This window comes from Hoplias malabaricus, chromosome 5 (genome assembly GCF_029633855.1).
Source record: "Hoplias malabaricus isolate fHopMal1 chromosome 5, fHopMal1.hap1, whole genome shotgun sequence".
Taxonomy (NCBI): Eukaryota; Metazoa; Chordata; class Actinopteri; order Characiformes; family Erythrinidae; genus Hoplias; species Hoplias malabaricus.
In genome coordinates, this window is record NC_089804.1 from 20,776,462 (window position 1) to 20,803,785 (window position 27,324).

General features: G+C 44.7%; 1 protein-coding gene across 5 annotated transcripts in view; it reads right to left on the minus strand.

The window, feature by feature from the left end:
• dock3 (dedicator of cytokinesis 3) overlaps nt 1-27,324 on the minus strand; it is a 196,010-nt gene that overhangs the window by 11,896 nt on the left and 156,790 nt on the right. For 2 of the 5 annotated variants that reach the window (XM_066670400.1, XM_066670397.1), the window contains exons 21-47: nt 26,883-26,983; nt 25,368-25,449; nt 24,376-24,546; nt 20,456-20,648; nt 19,229-19,356; nt 18,757-18,903; nt 18,111-18,209; nt 17,549-17,643; nt 16,522-16,597; nt 15,451-15,551; nt 11,128-11,186; nt 9,597-9,745; nt 9,407-9,492; nt 8,970-8,996; nt 8,736-8,831; nt 8,406-8,466; nt 7,910-8,003; nt 6,159-6,307; nt 5,410-5,496; nt 5,083-5,187; nt 4,719-4,860; nt 4,330-4,496; nt 4,155-4,241; nt 3,698-3,877; nt 2,405-2,488; nt 2,202-2,318; nt 725-828 (exon numbers count right to left, since the gene is read on the minus strand). In XM_066670400.1, coding sequence (XP_066526497.1) covers nt 725-828; nt 2,202-2,318; nt 2,405-2,488; nt 3,698-3,877; nt 4,155-4,241; nt 4,330-4,496; nt 4,719-4,860; nt 5,083-5,187; nt 5,410-5,496; nt 6,159-6,307; nt 7,910-8,003; nt 8,406-8,466; nt 8,736-8,831; nt 8,970-8,996; nt 9,407-9,492; nt 9,597-9,745; nt 11,128-11,186; nt 15,451-15,551; nt 16,522-16,597; nt 17,549-17,643; nt 18,111-18,209; nt 18,757-18,903; nt 19,229-19,356; nt 20,456-20,648; nt 24,376-24,546; nt 25,368-25,449; nt 26,883-26,983 — 2,987 coding nt within the window. Of the gene's footprint in view, nt 1-724; nt 850-2,201; nt 2,319-2,404; nt 2,489-3,697; nt 3,878-4,154; nt 4,242-4,329; nt 4,497-4,718; nt 4,861-5,082; nt 5,188-5,409; nt 5,497-6,158; nt 6,308-7,909; nt 8,004-8,405; nt 8,467-8,735; nt 8,832-8,969; nt 8,997-9,406; nt 9,493-9,596; nt 9,746-11,127; nt 11,187-15,450; nt 15,552-16,521; nt 16,598-17,548; nt 17,644-18,110; nt 18,210-18,756; nt 18,904-19,228; nt 19,357-20,455; nt 20,649-23,105; nt 23,199-24,375; nt 24,547-25,367; nt 25,450-26,882; nt 26,984-27,324 lie in introns of all 5 variants that reach the window. The other 3 variants (XM_066670395.1, XM_066670396.1, XM_066670399.1) reach the window with 3 other exon arrangements.

The following is a 27,324-nucleotide window of genomic DNA, read 5'->3' on the forward strand; positions in this document are numbered from 1 at the left end:
AAAGATGTGAGGCAAAGAGAAAACGACAAGGACACAGTGAGAGAGAGAGAGAGAGAGAGAGAGAGAGAGACGTGAAGGACACCAGGACAGTGGACACCAGTGTGTATGGTCAGTGAAAGTGTATAAGTTGTTGGGAACACAGTGGCCGAGATGTGGGGGCACAGAGAGCAGGGTCTCTCTCCAAAATCCAGAGCAATGTGTGCAGTAGCAGATCAACTGATCTCAAACAAAACCATAATCTGGGACTGAGTTCTTCTAAATTAATAAGCACAGATAAGTCTTGATATTATGTTTCCTATAGACCACGTGTCTAAAGGTGTGCTGGCTTCTTCCCAAACTTCCAATGGGTATTTACAGAGCCTCTAAGATGACATAGTTTGTTTTAATAATGCATGGCCACAAAATAATATATTGAGGCTATGAGGTAATATATAGAGGCCACAAGATAACATATTAAAACACACAATAATATACTGTCACCAAAATATTATATATTGTGGCTGCAGAGTAATATACAGTGGGAAAAATAATATCTTTTGACCACAGAATTATGTATTAATAATAAATAAATAATATGTCAATTCTTTATTTATAATGCTAGCTTTTCTCCGGAGCTGTCCACATTAAAGCGACTGAATCCGCACGTTTTAAAGGATGTCAGCACACCGTTTGTCTCCCAGTGCACTCCCAGGTGTTGCCTGACCTTGATGTGTGGTGTACTTACCTATGTCTGTGCATGAGTTTAATGCTCTCTGGGCTCATGGGACTGTGTGAGGTGAGGATTCCTCGTGGGTTGCCAGTTGAAAGCTTATCCAGGCCAGGCAGGCCCTGCAGGGCCACATAGAAACACTGCCCTGAATATCCACACTGTATTCACTGTCACTCAGATACAGTCCCTAACTCTTAATAATATAGACACTAAGTGGAACCAGTTGACAGAGAATAGCATTTTCTTTCTTTTATATACAGGGTGGGCCATTTATATAGATGCACCTTAATAAAATGGGAATGGTTGGTGATATTAACTTCCTGTTTGTGGCACATTAGTGTATGGGAGGGGGGTGGTGGTGATGGGTGACCATGGCAGCCATTTTGAAGTCGGCCATTTTGGCGCCAACTTTTGTTTCTTCAATGGGAAGAGGGTCATGTGACACATCAAACTAATTGGGAATTTCACAAGAAAAACAATGGTGTGCAATGGTTTTAATGTAACTTTATTCTTTCATGAGTTATTTACAAGTTTCTGACCACTTATAAAATGTGTTCAAAGTGCTGCCCATTGTGTTGGATTGTCATTGCAACCCTCTTCTCCCACTCTTCACACACTGATAGCAACACCGCAGGAGAAATGCTAGCACAGGCTTCCAGTATCCGTAGTTTCAGGTGCTGCACATCTCATATCTTCACAGCACAGACAATTGCCTTCAAATGACCCCAAAGATAAAAGTCTAAGGGGGTCAGATCGGGAGACCTTGGGGGCCATTCAACTGGCCCACGACGACCAATCCACTTTCTACAAAACTGTTCATCTAGGAATGCTCGGACCTGACACCCATAATGTGGTGGTGCACCATCTTGCTGGAAAAACTCAGGGAACGTGCCAGCTTCAGTGCATAAAGAGGGAAAAACATCATCATGTAGCAATTTCGCATATCCAGTGGCCTTGAAGTTTCCACTGATGAAGAATGGCTCCACTATCTTTGTACCCCATATACCACCCCATACCATCAAGACGTGCAGCAAAAGAGGGTTTCATCGACAATCAACACAATGGGCAGCACTTTGAACACATTTTATAAGTGGTCAGAAACTTGTAAATAACTAATGAAATAATAAAGTTACGTAAAACCAAACACACCATTGTTTTTCTTGTGAAATTCCCAATAAGTCTGATGTGTCACATGACCCTCTTCCCATTGAAAAAGCAAAAGTTGGATCCAAAATGGCTGACTTCAAAATGGCCACCCATCTTGAAAAGTTTTCCCCCTCCCATATACTAATGTGCCATGCGAAAACAAGCCAACAGTGCTCCAGGACTCATGTCCTTGGACAGCTGTGGTATCTTCTACAATCTTATGTTAAAGTATTACCCCTGAAATCTCCTGGTGACACCTACACCATTCAGGACCCTGACTCTGATACCGTTTTATAATCAGTGATTTAAAAAATTGCTTCAAGGAGAGGCAGAGCTGAGCTCTCACATGGCACAGACTGCTCCTCATCATCTGGAACTGATCGATCAGCTTCTTGTGCAAGGGACGCATCTCCGGGTGCACCAGTTTCTCGTGGACAGCCAGCCCTACCCCCAGGATGTGAACCTAAAAGACAATCCAGAACATTAAGAACGCATTGCTTGGGGATGTGTGTTCGGTGGAGATCTTGTCTGAATGCGTTTGGCCGTCACCTGGTCCTGCATGAGGTCCTTCAGAGCAGTGATCTTTTCAGTGTCCTCTGGATGAGTGCCGATGTACTCCTTATCGAAGAACGCCTGTACAGTGGATACACACACACACACACACACACACACAGAGAGTTTATCAAACTGGAGCAAATATTTCATCTGACTCACAAAGAGCTGAGAGACTCCTGTATTTGATTCGTGTCATTCACATTTACAGCATTCAGCAGACTTTCTCACTCAGAGCAACGTACAACAGTGCTTTGTCGTCTACTCAGAGGACAGATCTTCACTCGTACACACAGGACTAGAATCCAAAACACACTCAGCTAAGGGCTTTCACACTTACCCCGAATGTTTGAGTCCACCCCAATGAATGAGGTGCTTCCACAAACAAAAACTCCACTGAACCTTTGATCAATATTCAATTCCATACGTCACGGTTTTCTGTGAAGTTTCACACAATGTGTGTAAAGTTTGCTGCTTTTCATGGATACAAACACTTGAACAGTGCTGTTGGGATGCAGAGCCCCGCAAACAATGACTCTTTCACACGCGAGAAGATTTTTATCCAATCTTCTCCACATTTTCAGTTCGCACTCTCACTTCACAGAGCTGAGCTCATTACAGTCTCCCTGCTCCAGTCCTGAGACAGTGTGGGCTTACGTTACTGAACGAACCAATCACGCATCCCTACACACAGCACCTGGTGCAGAGAGCTTCCACACCTGCAGTGGACATCAGCAGAGTCCAGTAGAACTGAACCCCAGACCTCTAATTTCAAAAGGAACAGAGATCAGTGCTCTGGAACACACCTGAGCTCCAGAACTAAATGCTTGTCTCTCATGCGACTTGACGGTGGGGCATCAAACTGAGCAATAATTAAACCTCAAACCTTTCAAGACATGGACTGGGTGACTGTTGTCATTGTATAGTGAAGTGCGGGTTCTGACCGGGTCCATCATGTAGGGAGGGACTTGTCCATACTTGGCTTTGTAAGTGAGCTTCAGTGTCTGAAAAGTGTGAGCTTGGGTGGACTGGAGACCTGCTGTGCTGCCACTCTTGATGAGGAAGACTACCGAAGAGAGACTTGCAGTAGTGGAGCCTTTAGATGACAAGTGACAGAAGAAGCACCTGGGTGGCATTCAGAGGAAGGATGCATCAAGTCCTTTGCACGTTGTAGAGGAGAAGTCTGCCTGATTATTTTAGGTTTTTTTTTTTGGATTCTTAACCACTTTATTCTGATTATACTGGCATTCTTGGAGCAGACAAACTGTAAATGGATGTAAATGCTCTAACCTCCTGGTATCTAGCGATCCCCCCGTTGACGGCCGCGTCGATGACCCCGTTCAGACACATGCTGAGCAGGTTGATGTTGCCGTGGAGCTGCTTGTGCTGGTACTGACTGATCAGAGTCCTCAGCTCCTGGTTCTTATTCTCCACTACCGAGATGGCGTTCTCCAGAGGGCTGACTTCAATCTGGGAAATGAAAGAAACTTTGAATAAGCACCTTTTTTGCTGGAACCCACACTGAATTTGATTCTCAAACGCAATCAGTTTTACCCTCAGAAGATAGTAATCGCTGCTATAAACAGAAATGAAATAAACAAAACCCCATTTGAATACTACAGAGAAACAGCTAGAAAGATAGCTCCTGTTTCCAAAGAGCTCACGCTGTACTTTCTTTAACAACAGACCAATGAAAGCCTAGTCTTTCTTTAAAGACGCCATGATGCAAAAGAGCAGAAACACGGACCAGTTCTCTCTTCTCCACCTCGAACCAGCGAGAGATCCCGGGCAGGGGGTGTGTGAGGGTGAGGGTGGTCCTTTCAATCCAGAGACTCTGCAGAAACACACAGACCATAAACGCAGCATCAGTGGTGTCCCACTTCACACACCCTCTGTTCCCTTACAGCTGCTCATCTGCTGACCTTGAACTCGTTCTCTTTGTCTTTGAGCCCCTTGTGGAACGGCCGATCGTAGCGGAACCGCCGGACGTTGTTGACCCGATAAAAGCTTTTAATACGGTCTGGAACACGGTCCATCTGGAGGACGTCCACATTCTCCGGCACCGGGGTGACCGCGTAGATCTGCAGGTCTGGGGGGAGACTTGGGTCAAGGAAGGAGTGGTGTTATCACAGTAGCGTGCAAGCCTCTGCAGAAGGACCTTTGAAAGATTGTGATATGAAGCTCCTGTGTATTAATACATAGGAAAGTACAGTGTTTTACTGCATCTGTAAATTAAACAGCTAGCTACCTTTGCTTTGTGGTTGCCAAATCCTAGCACAAATCCCACATTCTCTTAATTATTGAAGGATACACTGGGCATCGCACTGCAAAATTGCCTCATCTGGCTGATTGGGATGCTGCATTGCGATAGCTTGTGGAAATTCTCCCAGCATTCTCTGCTGAAAGGCTTCAAGCCGCTCGTAGTCATGCCCACGGCAAACAAACTCCTTATTCTACGAGAAGAAGGGAATGATATTGTTTTATGCTTGACATTAAACAGAAATAATGCTGCCTGCTCCCCCCTGCATTAAAATGAAAACGAAAATTCAGATTCAACTCTTTGTGTCTGTTAACCTTCAGCATCAGGGAAAAAATAACAGAACTTGCTCTGCCTCATCAGTCATGCTTAATAAATATTAACCATGCCAAAAAAAAGATAGATAACATGCACTTACCCTGAGGAAAAAGGGAAATTTCCGACCGTAAAAGCCCACCCTGAAGAATTCGGGCTCTAGCCTTTGCTGCTCCATGATGTTGTCGTAGTAGGCTGCCTCCATTTTCTATAAAAATGTGACTATATCAGCTTTGCACGCTTAAAATTTAACAACCAGTGGCCTTATCCACAAACTGTGTCTGACTGAAAGGCACCAGAGTCATTATGGACAAACGTCCAGCTGCACATTCTCTTTAAAACTGAAGTATCTTGACATAAGCATTAAAATGCACCTTGCTCACACTGACTCTTCACTCACTGTCCACACTGTCGGTTCGAATTGACTCACCCGTATCCAGCTGAGGCTCTGGTAGTCATATAAGGATTCATACTGAAAAGCCAGCTCTCGACACAGAGGAATCCCGAACTCCCAGCACTGAGGAGACAGAACCCCACAGGATATTTCACAATGACGTAAGCTCTATTACTCAATTTTGTCTTTGCTATTAAACAGAAGAACAGGAACTATTCCCAGTGTCGAAGCAAAGACACACAGCATCAGCACTGCTCCTATAAAGCCTCAAAAACTATTTGAGTGTTAACAGCACCCCCTTGTGGAGAATTTACCCTGCTAAACATGAGTGAGTGAGTGCATTTGGGGTACGAACCCTGGACTAAAATCAGGTATAATAGTTCCTCCTTATCCCAAATGTAGCTGAGATACACTGGGTGTCTGAAGTTTGCTTCTTAGGTTTGGTTTGAGGCTATACTTTTAAAAAGTAAAGGTATTACAAAGAGTTCATTGAGCAATGCCATAGAAGAGCCACTTTGGCTCCATATTAAACCTGCTTCTTTAAGAGGTGTGTGAGTGTGAAAAACCTTTCAAAGGTTTAAAAATCCATCACTCAAACCATTTAAAAGTTCTAAGCAAATATAGTTCTTTATGGATCCAAATGTGGCTCTACTATGACATCACTCAAAGAACCTTCTGTAGCACCTTTGCTTTTCAGAGTCTAATCACTCACTTCAAGGCGTTGATTAATCTCCAGTAGAACATATTTAGGCATTTCCAGTACATTTTCACCTTCCTTTACCTACCTTGCCCTTGTTGAAGTAGTGGATGACTTTGCGGCAGAGTCCTTCTTTGCGGTGCCACTCGCTCTGAGCCGGGTAATGGAGGAACTCTCGCAGGGGTCTCTCCTCCCACTGGAGCAGCTCCCAGTACAGCAGCAGAGTGAAGGCCGCTTCTGTGGAGTGGTCAACCACAAACTCTCAGACTTAAAACTAAAATAAAACCGGCTACTCAGTTTTACTTTCCATAAACAAAAAGACAAATGAAAATAAAATTATGAATCTGGAGCCTGCAAGCCCACACATTGTGAAACAAGACCACACGGTCATTTTACTGTGTGCTGCCCTCATCTGAGTCTGTCCAATCACAGCGCTGGACCCACGTTTATGTGACAGTGCAAAGACAAGGTTAGATGCAACAAAACACAAGGAGCGCTGAGAAATAAGAAAATTGAGTAAAAACGGAGAAGAAAGAGAACAGAGCGAATACGGCTAAAAACCAGAGCTCCTCACTGCTGTGCGCTCGGGGTCGGGGTGAACAGCGAGCAGCTCATTATCATTTAAAGGAACAGGTGCTAAAAGCGGGCGTTCTGAACAGGGCTGTTTACACAGGGGGAGAACACTGCTGTGGGGCTCGTGGGGTTTGGAACAAAGCAGGTCACAGACATTTTACTAAGAAACAGAACTGTGTTCCGCTGTGGAAAAAGGAGTAGAATACATCTCCTTTAGTCAAGCCAGGCATTCTGAAACACTGTATTATAACCTACAGTTGCAACCATGCATCAGAAAATCAACACAAACTATACCAAAGCAAGCAGACCTTACGTTAACATTTATAACATTCATTCACAAACTAAATTATCAGTGAAAATACCAGACACTGTTTACGTGTGGACAGTAAAAAAGCATTCATTCATTCATTCATTGTCTGTAACCCTTATCCAGTTCAGGGTCGAGGTGGGTCCAGAGCCTACCTGGAATCATTGGGCGCAAGGCGGGAATACACCCTGGAGGCCACGCAGACACAGAGAGAACACACCACACTCCTCACAGACAGTGACCCGAAGGAAACCCACACAGACACAGAGAGAACACACCACACTCCTCACAGACAGTCACCCGGAGGAAACCCACGCAGACACAGAGAGAACACACCACACTCCTCACAGACAGTCACCCAGAGGAAACCCACGCAGACACAGAGAGAACACACCACAGTCCTCACAGACAGTCACCCAGAGGAAACCCACCACACTCCTCACAGACAGTCACCCAGAAGAAACCCATGCAGACACAGAGAGAACACACCACACTCCTCACAGACAGTCACCCAGAGGAAACCCACGCAGATACAGGAAGAACACACCACACTCCTCACAGACAGTCACCCAGAAGAAACCCATGCAGACACAGAGAGAACACACCACACTCCTCACAGACAGTCACCCGGAGGAAACCCACGCAGACACAGGGAGAACACACCACACTCCTCACAGACAGTCACCCGGAGGAAACCCACACAGACACAGGGAGAACACACCACACTCCTCACAGACAGTCTCCCAGAGAAAACCCATGCAGACACAGGGAGAACACACCACACTCTTCACAGACAGTCACCTGGAGTGGGAATCGAATCCACAACCTCCAGGACCCTGGAGCTGTGTGACTGCGACACCCGCTGTGCCACCGTGCCGCCCCAGTAAAAAAGCACCCCCATGAAAATATATAAACACAAGATACATTTTCAAAATTGTTGTAAATTATGTCATTCTCACCTGTGTAGTTCTCTGCCTGAAGGTGCATGTCACACAGCTTGTGAATGTAGCGGATATACATCTCCTCCTTATTGATCTCAGATTTATAAAAGTTCTGTAACAAAAAGGAGAACAGAAAAGTTTAATACAAAATTCTGACCCAAAACCATGATGTACACAGACACACAGAGTTGGGACAGAGTCATGGTTTATCCACTGTTTACAGCGTGGTCAGGTCATAGTCCCAGAAAACACACAAATGTAGCATTTTCCTGGAAAACAGGTCACTGGCAAATGTGCCCAAACTACTTAGTCCCTGAGCTCTTTCTGCAGCTTCTCTAACTCGATACACCCACAGACATCACCACCGTTCATGCTGAAGGACCCGTTATTCTTTATGCACAGAACCGTTCAAAATTAGATGTGTGATCTAGAACAGGACTGGCTCCACATCGGTGCAAAAGGGCCATTAGTCTCAGGAGTCCCAAAAGTGCTGTCCCTGAGCTTTTAAACTCACCAGCAAGTTGACCGTGCACCCAATCTTCTTGTTCTCCGTCTCATCTCCCTTCATACAGTCCCTGTCCACACAAAGCACTTAAAGATTAAAGAGCCTCGACACTGTCAGATGATGAGAATCTAATAAAATAAACACAATTACTGGGGGTTTCATGTGTGAAGTTTGAAATGTTGCAGACTGTAGAGTAACTCATAGCTAAAGTTAAAAAGTTAGCGTAGACACAGCCTCCCCGTGCACAAGTGATTGTATTTGTGACTCAGAAATACGTCTGTCAACTACAAGAAGAACACAGACACCACGCAAATGCAGTGTTTGCGCTGATGCTCCCACCTGTAGTCGAGAAGCCTCTCCATGAGACGAGTGACAGAGGTGACAAAAGAGATGCCGGTCTCCCTCCACGTCTCCTGCTCAATCTTCTCCAAAAGACTACGGCAAAACAGCAAACAAACACACAGTCAACTTTCTCGCAGCGCTCCACAGTCGCTCTGATAGAGAGAAGCTCAGAGGACACACAGAGGGATGACATAAGTCTGGCAGAGAATGAAGTGGTTAGTTTCATCTTACCTGGGATAGGGCCCAAAGAGCTGAGTACTGTTTTCCCGCAGCACAAAGCAAAGACAGTGGGGTTAGTGTTAAAGCCAGGATTTGTTAATGTTAGAGTTTCATGGAGAAGCAGATTGGGGTGTGTTTGGTGTCTCCTTTTTAAGGAAAACTATGCAATATTTTTACTTTAAAATTACAGCTTCTACTGCGATACTCCACTGAGCTGTAATAGGGAGAATAGAGCCTCTGTTGTTGCTCCTCTGGGCTCAGCACGGCAGAAAGTGTGCTATGTAAATTTTGGAGGAGGGTAGGAAACCAGCCCCCACCCTTCCCCTTGATTTCTGTAGAGTTTAAATTGCAATTAAATTGCATTCTGCAACTGTAGGGGGAGCTAGTGGCTAGTGACTTGGCATTGTCTAAAAGTGTGTGTGTGTGTGTGTGTGTGTGTGTGAACTCACAGCAAACCAAAGAGCTCCCTGTAGTTCTCATCTCCTTTCCCCTCAGAGACCAAACTGTCCAGTTTATCAATAAGCTCCGCCTCCACCTGAAACACAATAAGAACACAGTCTCACGGAGCAGAAACGACCACAGTCCCAGGTTCTAGGCCACACCTGAGAAAGGTAGAGGATTTTAAATGTTAGTTCTGACCTGCTTGAAGTTGCCGTTCTTGCGCTGCTCCCAGTCCATCATGTCGTGAAAGATGGGGATCATTATGTTCCTGACCTCGCCCTGGGGCACCAGAGTCACCCCCAGGAAGGGTCCGATCATGCCCGGGATAAAGTGGATCTTATTTTCACCTGGTGAAACAGAATAAGCCCGGTTTACACTTTAATTATACAAAGCTTTACTCAAATAAAAATGACATTCTGAGTTTAGTACATGTTACTGAAATTAAACCTGTGGATGTAGACGTAAAACAACTAGATACAGAGAGTCATTTTGTGAGTGTTGTTTACTAGAATGGAACAGATTTACATATATTTTACATTTTATTGTTATTCCAGTAGCAATTATTGCTTCAGATCAGAAATGACATGGTAAATGTAACGTGCAGGTTTGTGTTCTGTTTTGTATTGTTTCTGTTCTGTGCTCCCCGTGTCATGTGACTGTTCCCCCCGTCTTGTGTCTGCTTCCTGCTTGTTCCCTGGTCATGTAATACCCTTCCCTGGTGTTTCTAGTTTTATGTGTCTTTATTAGTACCCAGGTGTTTCTTGTTGGTGTTGTTTTTATATAGTCCTTTTCAGTGTTTCTTGTTTGTGGGTAAATGTACGTATGTTTGGTGATTGTTCATGGTCTTTAGCCTTGTTCCATGTTTAGCCTTCTTGTTTAACTCTTGTGTTTTATGTATAGATTCCTTGTTTATTGTTTTGTTTTGTTTAGTGATTAGCTGTGTTTAGCATTTAGCCCCTTAGTTCTGTATAGTCCTTGTTTAGTTGTGTTTAGTGTTTTTGCTTTGTTTAGTGATTAGCTGTGTTCAGCATTTAGCCCCTTAGTTCTGTATAGTCCTTGTTTAGTGTTAGCCCTTGTGTCCCTCTGTCTAGTTTCCTTTAAGTTATTATTATTATTATTATTATTATTAAAATCTCCTGCTCTTACCTCCCTCGCTCTTTGGCCACTCCTACACACCCTGCTTTATTACAGTAATAATGTGGTAACATCATTGAGAAAGCTGATTTTCCCCATAAATTAAAGGTACACTTCCTTGTTGTTAGTAAGTAATAAATCGGTAACAGCAGCTGTAGCGAGGTTTGTAATATTACAGTCATTACCCCAAACACAGGGCAGCTATTCTGCTGAAATGATGTGTTTTCAGTATAAAACACTCATCCCCTTGTTTCTGATTTGTTCATAAACTACTATCTTTACATGGTCAGCTACAGGGATGGACAGAGCTGCTGATCACATCAGAAATGCTTTCTTACTGATGTGTTTACTCTATGTAGGTTATTAAAGAGACTAAAGGCTAGAAACTGAATTAGAAAAAAAAACATAATATTCATGGTCAGTCTGGTGCTAATCTGGAGCAGAGCTATTGGGATTTCTTTCATTTCTAATCGTGTGTCCTGCCTGTAGAGGGCAGTATTGCTTTTCCAAAGAGGTCTGAACTTGATGTAAACTGGCTGATGTAAACAGGGCAAAAGCAAAGAGATCAGAATGAGAAAGAGAAGGAGAAGCTCACCGAGGTTTTGCCACATGCTGAAGAGCTCATAGGCCATCATCACCCTCATATCGCCGTACCTGCCAAACATGAACAGAGATGAAAGACAGGGCAGGTCAGTAATGAGTTGGTGACCATTTGGATCATCTCCCTTGTCTTTTTTTTTGTCCTTGACATTAACTGTCAGTTTTACCTGTCCATACTTCACACACAACGCCTCCTTTCACAGCGGCTTGTGCAAGCTTTGCCAAGTGCTACACCCTAATGAGAAACAGTGGTGTTATCTCCAGCTGTGTGGATTATTCATTCCCAACCACAACAGTTTGTTTACAGTGAACATTTCACTACTTTCCCTTAGGAATTAAAATGATTTCACCAAGCATTCAAAGAAAACTGGCTGTAGATGCCAAGAAGCCGAGAGTAAACAAGCGGAGAAGAAGAAGAGAAAGGACACGCTGCTGGGCAGAGGTTGCTCTTGTTTTTTGCGTGTACGGCTGATCCAGGCTTTCGCGCGTTAGGGTTAATTTGTGTGTGTTTGGCTCCATTAAGGCAAACATGTTGACTAAAGGGACTCCTGCAAGGAACACCCTCATTAGAGTGACTTCAGGAACCACTAATTAAACACACGCCTCACGCTCACAAGCAAAGCCATAGAACACATAAACACAGTTAGCAGCACTTACATTTCAACACATTTAATTCTGTTAGCATTTAACCCTCACAGACTCACACTCAGGCCGTAGACGATCACCTGTCTATTAACCAAAAAGCACACAGAGGAAGGTAGGAAACATCCAGCTGTCTGACCTCCGGAACCGATCAATGCAGCGAGGGCTTGGGTCTTCTGCAGCAGCTTTGGCCCAAGTTGGACCCTCTCGGCCCAAGCTCAAAACTGACACACGAACTAAGAGTGAATTGTTTCTATTGTTGCTTTTGCAGCGCTGTGATTGGACAGAATCAGATGAAGGGGCGGGGCGATTCAAATACCTCGGCCTTTAAATCAGAACTGAAAACTGACGTGGGCTTGTTTCACAGTGTGTGGGTTGGTGGGCTCCAGATTCCCAAAGGAATGTGCACATGCACTGAGCAAGGGGTTGTTTTCCTGATGTCACTTTTAAAGCAGAACATTAAGAAACGTTTCCTGCGTCAACACATGTATTTTGAATTCACTTTTTCCGGTTTTGTGCGGTGTTCTCGTCTTTTTGTACCTTGTTGTGTAATAACAGCACTTTCTCCTCACTGCTGCATGTGCACGGCTCCATGATTTCAGAGTGTATTTTAGAGCCTGGGCCTCATGAATGTGTGTGGTAGGTTAAATTTGAAAATTCCGGATGCATAATGCAGTGCTTTAGACAGCACTCATATGTACTCCCGTGTATCTGGCCCCGAGAGTCCATGTGTATATATATGTAATGTCATTTTAAAACGCATGTGCAAGTCTTTGCCTCCTAAATGCATTTTACCACGTATGCCGTATGCCGCCATGTGCTCAGGAATGCACACATTTAATCATGGGACCTACAGGCAAGTTCCAAGCTGGCATTAATATAAATGTGAGCTTTTTAAAGCCTTGCTCTGTTTCTGAGCTGCTGCTAGGAGAGAGACTCTGGTCCCACATGCTGCGTCCGAGATTAACAGGCTCTAGCTGAGAAGGATGAGTCCTATCGTATAGATCCACACGCCCACTGACATCCAATGGATTTCTTTCAGTTCGTGATGAGTGTAGACATCTGTGCACGTGTCAGTGTTGGTTAACCTTGAAGGTTTGTCATTAGGACGCAAAGATGTCATTGTACATGCTTTTGTATTTTTATTTGCGAATTACGCTGCAGCAGATGTACTCACACACCGCCATCAGCGATCACAGGCGGCTCCCCCTGCCCTCAGACCAGAAACACAGTTAGATTTGGACTGCTATTTATATAACACGAGGCTTCTTGGGTTGTGCAGGAATGCAGCAAATATGTTGTGACATTTCACTGAGGGCCAAGGGGCCACTTGAGTCATGGTGCAGAAGTTTGGAGGCGAGGAGAAGACGCTTTCTAAAGAAACAGTGATCAGATCTCTCTGATGTAAAAGACTCTGTGTCTGAAGAGTATTGAGCAATGCACAAGCTGATAATTTAGGTCCTGTTCTGGTTGGCTTTTCCCTGTGATTCCAGGTGACCTCTGAACCCACTCCGACACTGATCAGGGGTAAACAGTTGCAGAAAATTAATGCATGAATTAAATAACTAATTTAACCCCATTTACAGGATCTGTTCCAAAGAGATTCAACCAAAACCAATTTGTTGTACGTCACATAATAGTCTTTCTAAGTGTGGCTCTAATGATTCAAGCGAATTATGAAGCAGTTTTTAATCATTCATTCATTTATCCATCTGTAACAGACTGATCACTGGGATCAAGAGAGGAACACACACTCACCCAGTCACTCACACACACTCTCAGTAGTGGACAATTTCACACACTCACCCAGTCATTCACACACTCACACTAGTGGGCAATTTCACACACTCACCCAGTCATTCACACACTCACACTAGTGGGCAATTTCACACACTCACCCAGTCACTCACACACTCACCCAGTCACTTACACACTCTCAGTAGTGGACAATTTCACACACTCACCCAGTCACTCACACACTCACCCAGTCACTTACACACTCACACTAGTAGGCAATTTCACACACTCACCCAGTCACTCACACACTCACACTAGTGGGCAATTTCACACACTCACTCAATCACTCACACACTCACAGAAGTGGACAATTTCACATACTCACCCAGTCACTCACACATTCACACTAGTGGACAATTTCACACACTCACCCAGTCACTCACACATTCACACTAGTGGACAATTTCACACACTCACCCAGTCACTCACACATTCACACTAGTGGACAATTTCACACACTCACCCAGTCACTCACACATTCACACTAGTGGACAATTTCACACACTCACCCAGTCACTCACACATTCACACTAGTGGACAATTTCACTCACTCACCCAGTCACTCACACACTCACCATTTTGAACAGTTTCACTCACACACTCACCCAGTTACTCACACACTCACCCAGTCACTCACACACTCACCCAGTCACTCACACACTCACACTAGTGGGCAATTTCACACACTCACCCAGTCACTCACATACTCACACTAGTGGGCAATTTCACACACTCACCCAGTCACTTACACACTCTCAGTAGTGGACAATTTCACACACTCACCCAGTCACTTACACACTCACACTAGTGGGCAATTTCACACACTCACCCAGTCACTCACACACTCACCCAGTCACTTACACACTCACACTAGTGGGCAATTTCACACACTCACCCTGTCACTTACACACTCACACTAGTAGGCAATTTCACACACTCACCTAGTCATTCACACACTCACCCAGTCACTTACACACTCACACTAGTGGGCAATTTCACACACTCACCCAGTCATTCACACACTCACCCATTCACTTACACACTCACACTAGTGGGCAATTTCACACACTCTCCCAGTCACTCACACACTCACCCAGTCACTTACACACTCTCAGTAGTGGACAATTTCACACACTCACCCAGTCACTCACACTAGTGGGCAATTTCACACACTCACCCAGTCACTCACACACTCGCACTAGTGGGCAATTTCACACACTCACACTAGTGGGCAATTTCACACACTCACCCAGTCACTCACACACTCACCATAGTGGGCAATTTCACACACTCACCCAGTCACTCACACACTCACAGTAGTGGACAATTTCACACACTCACACTAGTGGGCAATTTCACACACTCACCCAGTCACTCACACACTCACCCAGTCACTCACACACTCACCATAGTGGGCAATTTCACACACTCACCCAGTCACTCACACACTCACAGTAGTGGACAATTTCACATACTCACCCAGTCACTCACACACTCACCATTTTGAACAGTTTCACTCACTCACCCAGTCACTCACACACTCACACTAGTGGGCAATTTCACACACTCACCCAGTCACTCACACACTCACAGTAGTGGACAATTTCACTCACTCACCCAGTCACTGTGAGAGTGTGTGCCCCAGGGCACAGGATATTCGTGCAGTTTTGCAATGACACAGATCAAATATTACACAGTGCTTCTATAGAACACAAATTAAATGTAATGAATTGTTTATGAATCGTCCGTTTCTTCAGTGATTGGTTGCCAGTTTAACTAAGAGTTGATATCCTTATGAATATTTTAGGATCACAGAGAGTGCATGAATGAATGAATGAATGAATAAATGAATGAAAGATAATGAGAAAGTGAGTCTTACTTATCGAGAATCTTCTTTCTCTTGGCCGGGGTTAAGGTCTCCAGCTGTAGACTGGGCTGGTTTATGTAGAGCACTGCCAGACTGAAGTATGAGTTCCACACCTAACACAGAGAGGGCTCCATATCATTAACTCAATCTGCTTTTAAAACAACACAAAACCTGAAGGGTTTTAGATGTGGGATCTATGCTTGTCACAACAGCCATTTTTCTGCTCGAAACACTTACCAGAGACAACCATAGAACAGAACACAGCAGCTAAAATACAGATGAGCTTTATTCACACGGCAGTAAACAGTGGACAACACTGAGGTCAGCAACTAATTATTGAAGAAATGTCCATATATTGTACGATAAATCAATAATGTAATTATTGTGACAGTCCTAGTAGTATCTGTCATAGCCTTCTGTGTACACTGCCATGTTTTCTATCGGTGTAGAACAGAAGCTCCATGCTGCTCTTATTGTTGGATGCCCAGGAACTGTATGAGAATGAGTGTGGGCACACATTCACAACACAGTTCACACTGCTAAGGGCTTATTATTGATCTATTCTTCAGAGCAACCGTATGAGGACTCTGAACCCTGGAGTGTTTTCTTTTTCATGTGTTCGCTTGCTGAAAAATAAAACAGATTTTGTTCTTTATGCATCAGAATAAATGTGACAGTATCTCAGAGATGTCAGATTATTTAATAATAAGAAGTTAGAATCATTTATTGCTTAATAAAAACTTAGTGTTATATAAGTCTGCAGAGAAGTATTTTTTTTTTCTCTCTCTGTTAGACAACCTTGTTAAATTATTCAGCTCATTTACCCTTTCCTGAGTGCTGCTCTTCCTGACTAGTGGAACCATCTGTCGTATCCAGAGTGGAGAGTTTCATTATGCCATGCATTAGAAAGGGCAGCATGCACTGACCATCAGGACTCCATACAGAGACTGAGATCATTACTGTGTGTGTGTGTGTGTGTGTGTGTGTGTGTGTGTGTGTGTGTGTGTGTGTGTGTGGAGGGATACTACTAATCCCTGGGCTGTCGCATGACCTTCAGCTAACACAAATATCAACGTCACACACCTTAAAGTCAAACTCTGCATCAGTGAAGTTCTTGTGCAAAGCAGGAGACAGATACTGGACTGTGGTCACAATGATGCTGTAAGAAACACATCAGAGAAAACGGGTTAAGACAGTGATCAGACGTTAAACGACACACTCTACCTCTTCTCCACAGTGGAACACAGTTCTGTTTCTTAATGAAACTTTGGTTCGAGCCCCACAGCAGTTTTCTCCCCCTGTGTAAACAGCCCTGTTTAGAACGCCCTGTTCCTTTAAATGATAATGAGCCGCTCGCTGTTCACCCCGACCCCGAGCGCACAGCAGTGAGGAGCGAGGAGCAGAAGCTCTGGTTTTTAGCTGTTTTCACTCTGTTCTCTTTCTATTCAATTCATGTTTTCTTGGTTTTTACACCTCCAGTGTTATGGCGAGAAAAATGTCTGTCCAATAAATTCCTGCTATAAACACTGCTGTTTACCACAGGTTTTTGAAAACTCCACTCATTTGTTCACAAAGGAAAATATCTTAAGGAAAAGTAACACAAGAATTTCATATACAGACGTGATGCCTAGTAAACTACAAATGTATAGGTCTGATTTATTTCTGCCAATAAACAATCAAACAGAATAAACACGCCTTTGCATGCCCTCTCTGCCTGGTAATAAAGATCTTTACGCTGTAAAGCCTTCAGACACCGCCCAGAGAAGCTCCTCTGTAGTGAACACAGAGCACATGTCGTGTTAGAGATATTCTGGGCACTGTTCTCCACAAACAAATCAAAACACTTTCACTTCTGGAACGGCTACACCAAAGGAAGGCTCTGGCCAAGAAAGAAATAGTGTTTTCTTTTCATCAGGCTTCTACCAAATCCTGTTTAATGCCATGATGCAAACTCCCAGTGGGGCAGGCAAGCCCAGAACGCATCGCATGCCATTAGCTGGCGAAAGATGAGAAAAAGAAGGAACGTGGAGAAGACGGGATGGAAAATAGGGGAGGGAGGGGAGGAGGGAGGGAGATAGACAGGAAGGGAGAGGCAGGGCTGGTGTCGTACTTGCTGGTCAGGAGCCTCATCACGTTCCAGTCTCTGGGGAAGATGCTGAGCTTCATCAGGTTGCGAAATACACAGAAAATCTTCAGCAGGAACTCCTGAAAGAAGAGAGACAGAAAGAAAGAGAGAGAGAGAGCAGAAGTGTAGAGAAAGGGAGAAGTCCATTAGCTTGTAAAATCTTCAAATCACACCATGGAACTTATGCTCAATGCCAAGTGTCAGCTAGAAGTGTATAGAACTCCTCAGTACAGGGGTGTGGAGCACTCTCTGTGATGAAAACCAGAGGGATGAACACCTTTGGGAAGAGCTGGAGCAGCATTTGTGATCCAGAACTAATCCTCCAACACCAGCAGCTGACCTAATTAATGCTCTCAGTACCATCAAATCCTCACAGCAATGTTCCATCAGCTACAGTAAAGCCTTCTTTGAAGATCAGAGGCTGTTACTGCAGCGAAGAGAGGCAAGCTCTAAGTTAATACCCGTCACTGCTGGTGGAAAGAACTGAGGAGGTGTCCACAGGGGGCTGGGTGTATGCAAATGACCCCATCTATGATTGGCTGTGTACCTTTAACTCCTCTTTGCTCTGGAAGTTGTCCAGCAGGTGCTGGAAGTGGATGTCGGTCATCTGCCGGAGGAGGGACAGGAGGCAGGACACATACTCCCCCTGCCAATGAGAAAACACGCAGACCGCTGTGAGCCAATCAGTCAGCTCCGACGGCCAAAACCACATGTAGAAAAGGTAAAGGGAGGGAGAGAGGTCATGAGATCATGGGAGGGATGGTGAGAATGTGGTGAGAAGGTGGATAAGGAGCTTGATTAACATGAGAAATACATTTATAATGTCTTTGTAAAGTAATTCATGCAGTTAAAATACACACAGACGAAAATATTAGTTCGTTTTCATTTCCTTTTATTTCTACTGGCACCTTTCGTTTCAATTTATCGTTTGTTCAAACAAAACCAGCACTTTCTATGTGCAAACAGAAAGCATGCTCACGCTGAGTGAAAGTGTGTGAGAAATATATAATACAAACACAAACAGAGAGACAGAGAGGGGTGATAGAGAGAACATAGAGTGATGAGCGAGAGTGGGAAATGAAACAAATTGAGATGAGAAAGAGACACGTTATGAACAGATGAACGTGCCGATGTGAGGAGGAAGGAGGGGAGGAGGAGGAGGAGAAGAAGAAACAGATTTGTTAGTTACTAACAGTGATCTCGGCCGTGCACTGTGGGCAGCGCTGGCCTCTTACCGCCTCCTGAGACTGCGACTTGCTCATGATGGTCAGCAGCGTCTGCAGCAGGACGTCCAGCAGGCTCTCCACCACCATCTCCACCTCCTCCTGCACCGAGGTTTCCTACGGAGCCACAGCAGACACTCAAAGCATGTTCCTCAACAACCACAACCGCAAAGTAAATAACGAGGGAGTGTTTATTAAAGAGAAACCATCAAGATCATGTCCCTGATCATGTTTAACCCTCTGGGGCTGATGTGAGACTGTTCTGAGCAGAGGGAGAGAAACAGATGGAGATCAGGTGCAAGATACAAGAGAGTTTAAGAAGATCTGCAGTGACCAGAACATCCCTCAGACCCCAGAGCCCAGTTAAACCTGATGGACATCACGTAAGAGTCAGAGAATGACGTGACCTCCACATGTCTGTCGTATATGGATGGTGTTTTACCAGTGAGCTGCTCTTGATGATGGAGAAGATGCTGCTGAGGATGCCTGAGCAGATGAGCAGCTCTTTCTGCTGCCGTAGATGAAGATGAATGTGATGAAGAACCACAGGCAGAAGAATTCTCCTCGACTCTGAAATGTCACAGCGACACAAGCACAAAGTCATTCGATGGGAATTAATCTGAACAAACTCTTGAGTACTGAATTTACAGATTACATCCTAAGAATTTGGAGCTGCACAATTCCAGCCAAACACAGCCAGGCAGGGTCCAGGGAGTTAAATGTTGTCTCCAATCAGAGGAACATTTTATTGCTCATAGATTGCTCTGTAATGGCTCAGGAGACATAATGGTGGTTCTCCTGAGATTCTTTAGGAGAAAAACAATGAGACACTAGCGAGTAGGGTTTAGTTCTTCTGGCAAATGCAACAGGAGTATCCTTCACCAGCCGATATATCCCATGGTTCATTGCGTTCCACAGGTACGTCAGCAGAGGAGCGAACATTAATCATACAAATATCCATCCATCCATTATCTGTAACCCTTATCCAATTCAGGATCACAGTGGGTCCAGAGCCTATCTGGAATCATTGGGGGCAAGGCAGGAATACACCCTGGAGGGGGCGCCAGTCCTTCACAGGGCAACACACACCCTAATTATACAAATATTAAAAAGGAAAATGCACTACTGTCTACTGTCATCATTGGGTTTTTGTGAAAAAATTCAATCAAAATGCTTACGAATCACTATTACTATGAAAAATAACCAAAAACAAAAATATAGAGCCACAAAGGTGTTATAACAGTTAACACAGTAGGAATACAATCAATCAAAAAGGCTGTATTTGTCTCAATTCGTGATTTATTTATTTATGAAATAGTTTCAGTGAAATCCACTGTAATAAAACACTTTCATCTCCGGCTGTAATAAATTGGGAGAAATAATAAAATTAGTAAAAAATGTTTCTGGCTCAAGTTTAAGGCGCAGGACCCTCAGGATTGAACCCAAGCTCCGTTTAGTGGCGGTAACTCAACAACCTTCGAAGGACAGACCTCTGTAGATCGCATCCTTTGAAGGACGCAGCCCCTGAATTGTGACGCACCTGCCCACATTTGTATGATAAAGGCAGCCCACACAGATCCCATCAGTAGCCTAAATACCAACCCCACCCACAGCCCATGCCCATCTTGAACCCAGTACCTCCGTCCCTGTGCCCAAGCCATAGCCATACCTGGAAAAGAGAACAACCTGCTGTCTACCGTCCGAGCTATGGACTGCAGCTTGACCACATCCATCGACTGGCCTATGTGGACGGTGCTGGGCATGCTCCCCAAAGTTCCCCTCACGAACTCGGCCACCTCCTGCACCGTGAACATCTGCAGGAGCTCGTCGAAGATGGCCGGGAAGGAATTGAGCAGGGCTGCCTGGAGAGAACCAACAAATTTCAGGAGAAAGTTGAGGGTGCTACGCTTTGTTGGTGACAATCTTGAGTGCCACCTTCCATTCTGGAGAACTCAAGATGGAGAGAAACTGACGATCACGTTTGGAAGAAGCATCATCCACAGAGCAACAGGCAGCTTTATTTTGGCTTTAGAATTAGAGTTAACACAACATACACTGGGCAAAGAAGAGGGATGTCCTGAATGTGTCTGAATGCCCGTGAGTTGGCTTAATTCCTGTTGTCTTTTGTAGGTGGCTATAGGAGTACACATTTAAAAATAATGATTCTACAAGGGTTCTTTAGTAAAGAAAATTGTTCTACTGTATATGGAGCCCTGAACACTTCAAGATCCTTCATGATTAAAAGGTTCTTTGCATTGTGAAGGGGTTCTTCAGATTGATGGAGGATGTGCTATAGATGGTTCGATATAGCACCTTTTAGAAAAGGGTTCTATAAGGGCTTTTCCACTCCATGGTACCTACACGACTCGACTCGGCTCTTTTGCTTTTCCACTGGCCAAAACTGGCCCTGGTCCCTGGAACCCGAGAGTCTCTGCTCACTTACAGTTCCAGTAGGCTAGAGAGATTTGTCAATCACCACAAAATGCTGAGCTCCAGCACAAACTCGCCACTTGTAAAATCTCTGAACTTACAGCAGAGATCACATTTATTTTAAAATGGCAGCCTGTAACATTCCCCCAAGGGGTTTTGAAAAGATTCAAATGCTCCTTGGGTCGGTGGCAGACGAAAATCTCCAATCTGAATGTGCAGCAAGGAAAACTGATCTGTGAGACTTGTGTTCAATCCAAAAAACAACAACAACAACACAAGAATACACATCAAGTAAACATCACCTAACTTTTCCGTAGGGGTTGTTGTGGTTTTCCTGTTAGAGACAGTGTTTTGCAATATCACTGGCCCCATTTCTCAGGGGATCTGTGCTAGTGGGAAAGCTGTGAGCTAAAAGCGAGCCAAGCCGAGTCGAGTCGATCCCACACAGTGGAGATGCACTATATGTGGTACCAAAAAGGGTTTCTGTATTGTTATAAGCTTCACATTGTAACAATTCTCAGTTTTAGAACTTGGGATGTTTTTAACCTTAGCCAAAGCATCTTCTGGTTGTCCTTTGCTGCTGTAACTGTTGTGCGCCACGGTTCTGGGGCAGTGTGGTATCGTTCTACTGTGTACATCTATATGGTTGAGCTTTCAGACTCTCTGAGTATTGTTTGCCCAAAACTCTCTCCAATTTAGACTTTTGCTAATTTTCACTTTAGCCACAACCACCTAAATTACATCCCAGATATCAGACACATTTGGGCCAAGTCTGCCATGTTTTTGGCACTTACAGCTTATTTACGACACTGGCAACTGTGGTGTGGGCTGGACCTTGGCCAAATGTCATAAGCTGGGCTTGCCCTGTGTTAATGCATGTGTTTTGTGGGCCACGCTTGTTCCATAACACACTTGACATCTGGCACATTTGAGGTGGGCTTGTGGCTGAGTTTAGGCAGCCAGATTCACTGAGTCAAAGTCACCGTTCAAGACCAAATGTGGGCCATTAGAGAACTTAGAACAAACATTTATCATCATTTACGATGAGTCTACCAAGGTGGGAATGTAAAGGCTAATGATTATACTGCAAGGCATTTGAAGGGCCAACCACTGCTTCTTTTCAAACTGCTACTTGCACAACACCACTGGGCAACCCACAGACGTCCCTAAAATGTTAAAATCACCTGCAAGGCCACTTTTTAGAATAGTATCACTTTATTGGACAGTTTGCTTGCACACAGAGTAATTATGTTCTCTGCATTTAACCCAATCCGAGCAGTTAAACACACATTTACACTATGGGGCAGTGAGCACACATGCCCTAGCCACCGCGCCCAGGGAGCAGTGGGGCGTTAGGTGCCTTGCTCAAGGGCACTTCAGTCAGAACCTGCCGACTCTGGGAATGAAACCGGCAACCTTCCGGTTACACGCCCAGTTCCCTCACACAGCTGCCCCCATGGCCTTGTAGCTGCAAGCCTTTACTATTAATCATTTGATGATGTCAGAAGATCGCTATAGCTGCCCTCCTTGCTTCTGCAGACTCTGCTTGCCCACTAGCCCGAAAAACCTCTTGACCCATCCATTCCTGGTATTAGTGATCAAGGGGGAAACCACACAGCTTGTGAGAGTGAGAGGAAAAACCAGGACGTGAGATGAGTGTGAGAACTCTGACATCACACACACGGCAATCAAAGCAGAAACAAAAAGGGGTTCGAGTGAAACAGAGAGTTGTAGGCATTGGGGAACCAGTCGATTGCTGGGGTTTGTCGTCGGATTTTGTTGACAGGTTTGAGGGATGGTTCGGGAGATGCTGGATGTCGGTGGTGCCTTGGTTTAGGGGCAGTGTCCATCGCGTTACTGGGGCAGCACATGGAGACACAAGTACTTACTGACAGAGGGGACGGCCGAGGAGCATTACAGCTCAACGGCTGCACACAGCTGTCCTGGTTGCTGGAGGCTTGTCCGAGATTTGTCTGAGGGCCCTGGGGTGTGTGACAAAGGAAGGAAAGGAGCCGGGGGAGGAATAGGAGGTCACAGTTAAAGGTACAAAAAGAAGGGCCAGATCAAGAACACGCAAAACATTGTTGGTGAGAAAACAAAATATTGCTGATGTTTTATGACGGCCACTGCACCAAATGATAGACTCTGCATTGAGCATATGTCAGAAGCAATAATCACAGGTCACTTGAACAGCAGTTAAATCAACACTCGGTAGTAATTTACCTTTAAATTACAGCTTCAAGATCACTATGATGCTCCACTCAGCTGTAATAGGGAGAATAGAGCCTCTGTCGTTGCGACTTCATGCTCAGCACTACAGAAGCTGCACTATGTAACGTTTTGATGAAAGTAACATAAGTGAAGTGGCCTGACATTGTTCACTGTTCGGAGGTGAATAGAGATAATAACAGTGAGCTACACTGATTATCCAGTTAATATTCCCATATTTTTCCCAGCCGCTAAACCCCACCCTCCCCACTCTCCAGCCATTCTTCTGATGTTATATCACAGGATACCATCCCCACCAGGATGCTATTTTAAGAAGGATCCGTTGTTCAGATCAGACTCAGTTTAAGTGAATCCGACTAAAAGGACCTTCCCCTGAAACGGCGCTGTCTAAACCCTTTAGACAAATGTCTTTTTAAGGGCGCAGCAAGGCAGGCGCATCAATCTGTCAGCAGCAGGAAACAGCCTTGATCCTGGGTCAGGAGCAGATTCACTGAGAAGCAACCCCTGCTTGTTAAACCCCGTGCTATCTGAGGACATCAGATATCCTCATCTGCACTGCCGTCGTTTGTCGGACTCAAGACTGAAGAGACTGCTTTTCTAGAGGAGTTTCAAGAACCCAATCAATATGTTTTCTTTTCTAAAAGCAGCAAGTGCAGTGAGTGTCCTGTTGGTATGCGGAATTACAGAAAGACCGATGCATATCAAAAAAATAGCTACAACAGGACATATAGGAACATGACTTCATTTAAAATCTGGTTCCAATGACTTCCAGTAAAGTATGAGAAGATATCATTCTTGCAAACCACCCAGACTGGTATTAGTACTTCTATGTTTAATATAACAACAACTGGAGTAGACCAACAATGCAGACTAGACAAGGGCTTCCAGTTGTTCATTATCTGACCTTAGACCAGTTCCGAGGGTTCTGACCTGTGTGAAGATGAGAGTCTCTGAGCTGCGGCTGTCCAAGCTCAGCACGAAGCGGATGGACTGGAAGAGCTCCTGGATACTGGTCCGAAACTGGTCCTCCTCCATGCCACAAGTGGCCCGAGAGTACAGGATCCGAGACTGGACGATGAACTTGAAGAGGTACTCCAGAGCCTGACATATGAAGGTCTTAAGGTTAGTGTCCAAAGACAGTCAGAATATACAGTGTGCCATGATACATTAATATTACAATGGGTTAAGAGGTGTGTGCCTTACAGTACAGAGCCTTTCTCCTTCACGTGATCTCCTTAAACAACAAGGAAATGGTCTGAATTATGGGGTCTCCTCCCTCAACATCTATGGCTGATGTATTCTTGAGTATGGCACTTAACACCTAACGGCTCTCAGAGCGTAGGGATAGCTGCCCGACTCTATGGGCATGCGTATGATGTTAAACTGACGTAAATCACTTTAGATGTGGAGAAAATTGATAATAGTTAACCCCATATTTAAGGTCATTAGGGCCTGTGTACTGAAGCCTCACTGCTACACTGTCCTGTGTTTCTGGAGGCATATCTGCTGCTTGGTGGTTGTTGGCTCTAGAGCCCCTCTAAAGACACGGGTGACTCTGCTGACACACTTTGTTAAAAGTGCGAATCTTATAAAATATTCATACAGGTCGCTTCAGAAGCTGAATCACAGCTTGACCAGGCCTCATGAAAATTTTATGCGGCTCATCTACTCTGCCATTTCTGTCTCCCGAGCACCAGGACGGGCACAGACTGTTTGTTCTACGTGGTTGTTGCCCTTTATTTGCATTACAATGGCTCACATCTGACCGATAAAAGATGTACAACAAATTTCTACCAGAGCTGCAATTAGAGGCACACGATTAAAATGGTTTGTTTCAGCCCTAGACTCTAAACATAGCAGTCCATGAATGAATAATTCCTTCAAGTTCTGGCATTATGCTGAATGATTAAAGGAGATTGTACCCTCATGGCCTCCTGGATGTGGTCTTGTCGGACAACCTCCGCGGACCGGTCCATGTACCACTTCAGACAGCGGATCAGTTCCCTGAGGGCATAATGCACAAACATCTCGCAGACGTTAGCAGAGCAGACAGCTGGATACTGATGAAGCAGTGGTCACTTCCTCTGTTCCACTGATGAAACAAGTGTGTGCAGCTAAAGTTAATCCAAAATGATTTCAATGATCTCATTTCGAGAGCCTCCAGCCCCTGAATCTTTTACACAGCTGTGTTCAAATGTTTGTGAGCCCTTGGTCATATTTATGGTTGGGTAGAAACTACTTACGACAAAACCCTGTACCACTGTAGCATCTAAACCCTCTGAGTCTCTCTCTCTCTCTCTCTCTCTCTCTCTCTCTCTCTCTCTCTCTCTCTCTCTCTCCATCTCCATCTTTCCCTCTCTCTCTCTCTCTCCATCTCCATCTTTCCCTCTCTCCATCTCCATCTTTCCCTCTCTCCATCTCCATCTTTCCCTCTCTCCATCTCCATCTTTCCCTCTCTCTCTCTCTCCATCTTTCCATCTTTCCCTCTCTCTCTCTCCATCTTTCCATCTTTCCCTCTCTCTCTCTCCATCTTTCCATCTCTCTCTCCATCTTTCCATCTTTCCCCCTCTCTCTCTCCATCTTTCCATCTTTCCCCCTCTCTCTCTCCATCTTTCCCTCTCTCTCTCCATCTCTCCATCTTTCCCTCTCTCCCTCTCCATCTTTCCATCTTTCCCTCTCTCCCTCTTTCCATCGGTCCCTCTCTCTCTCTTTCCATCTCTCTCTCTCTCTCTCTCTCTCTCTCTCTCTCTCTCTCTCTCTACTTACTTACGATGGCTCGAGTCTGCTGCCTCTCAGGACAAAACCCTGTACAACTGTAGCATCTAACCCTCTGAGGTCTGAGGGCATGCTCTTGCTCTTTGTTTCTCCATATCTTCTTGAATATGCTCTAAAATGGACTTGCGAAGATATGAATCAAACCCCTCAGGCTCTGGATCCCTCTCATCATCCTCACTACTTTCCAACAGCAGCTTCAGCAGCAGGAAACGTATTGCATATCATTTCAAACATGGTTCAGATGTCAACTGAATGAAAAACGAAGGGTTTCCAAAGTGCTGGGTCTGTCCTTAGTGATTTCCTGAGTCTCCATTGGTCAGTTTCCTACAGTTTCAATGTAGACGGACAAAATGACTCGACCGGTCACACAGAATGAGAGGCAGATCCTCTTCACAGCCACGGATGTGAGTCAGATACGATATCACGATGTGATGGAACCGAAAGTGAATGTTGTTTCTGCACTGTATTATCAAAAAGATGTTTATAAATACATAATTGTTCCATTTGAGGAGGTGCATTAGTCGACCCCAGAGGGCTATACTGCCGGCTGTTCTAAGATTTCAGAAGGAGCTGAAAATAACACGTCATCTGACCCAGGGCCTTCAAACTATTGCACACAGCCAAACAAGACTCTTTCACCCCCAAACTCCAGGCGAACGTACTTGTAGGCCAGAGCTCCAGCGAAGTGTTTCTGGATGTAGGTGTCCATCACAGGGCGGAAGTGGTAGTACTTGCTGTCTCGCAGCAGGTTGATAATAAACACCTGGTTAAACACAAACAGGGCTCAGAAGTTAGAGGATGTTTGAAGATAAGGAGAAGCAACAGCAAAACCAGTGACTTCATCTCTGACCAGCCTTAAGGGCAATGTAGATGTTGGCTGATATTCTCAGATCAGGTATAAAATATGACAAAATGTGAGGTTGTTCTTTTCCAACTGCAACAGTTTGCTCTCACTGTTATTCAGTGACAGGACCATCTTGTTTTACTCCATGCCTCTCACATCATAAAGAGGCTTGTATGTTATTAGAAGAGCAAAGAGGCAGTGTTTTAGAAAACAACCCATTCTCTAAATGGTCTCACATTCTAAGCACACTCCAATACAAT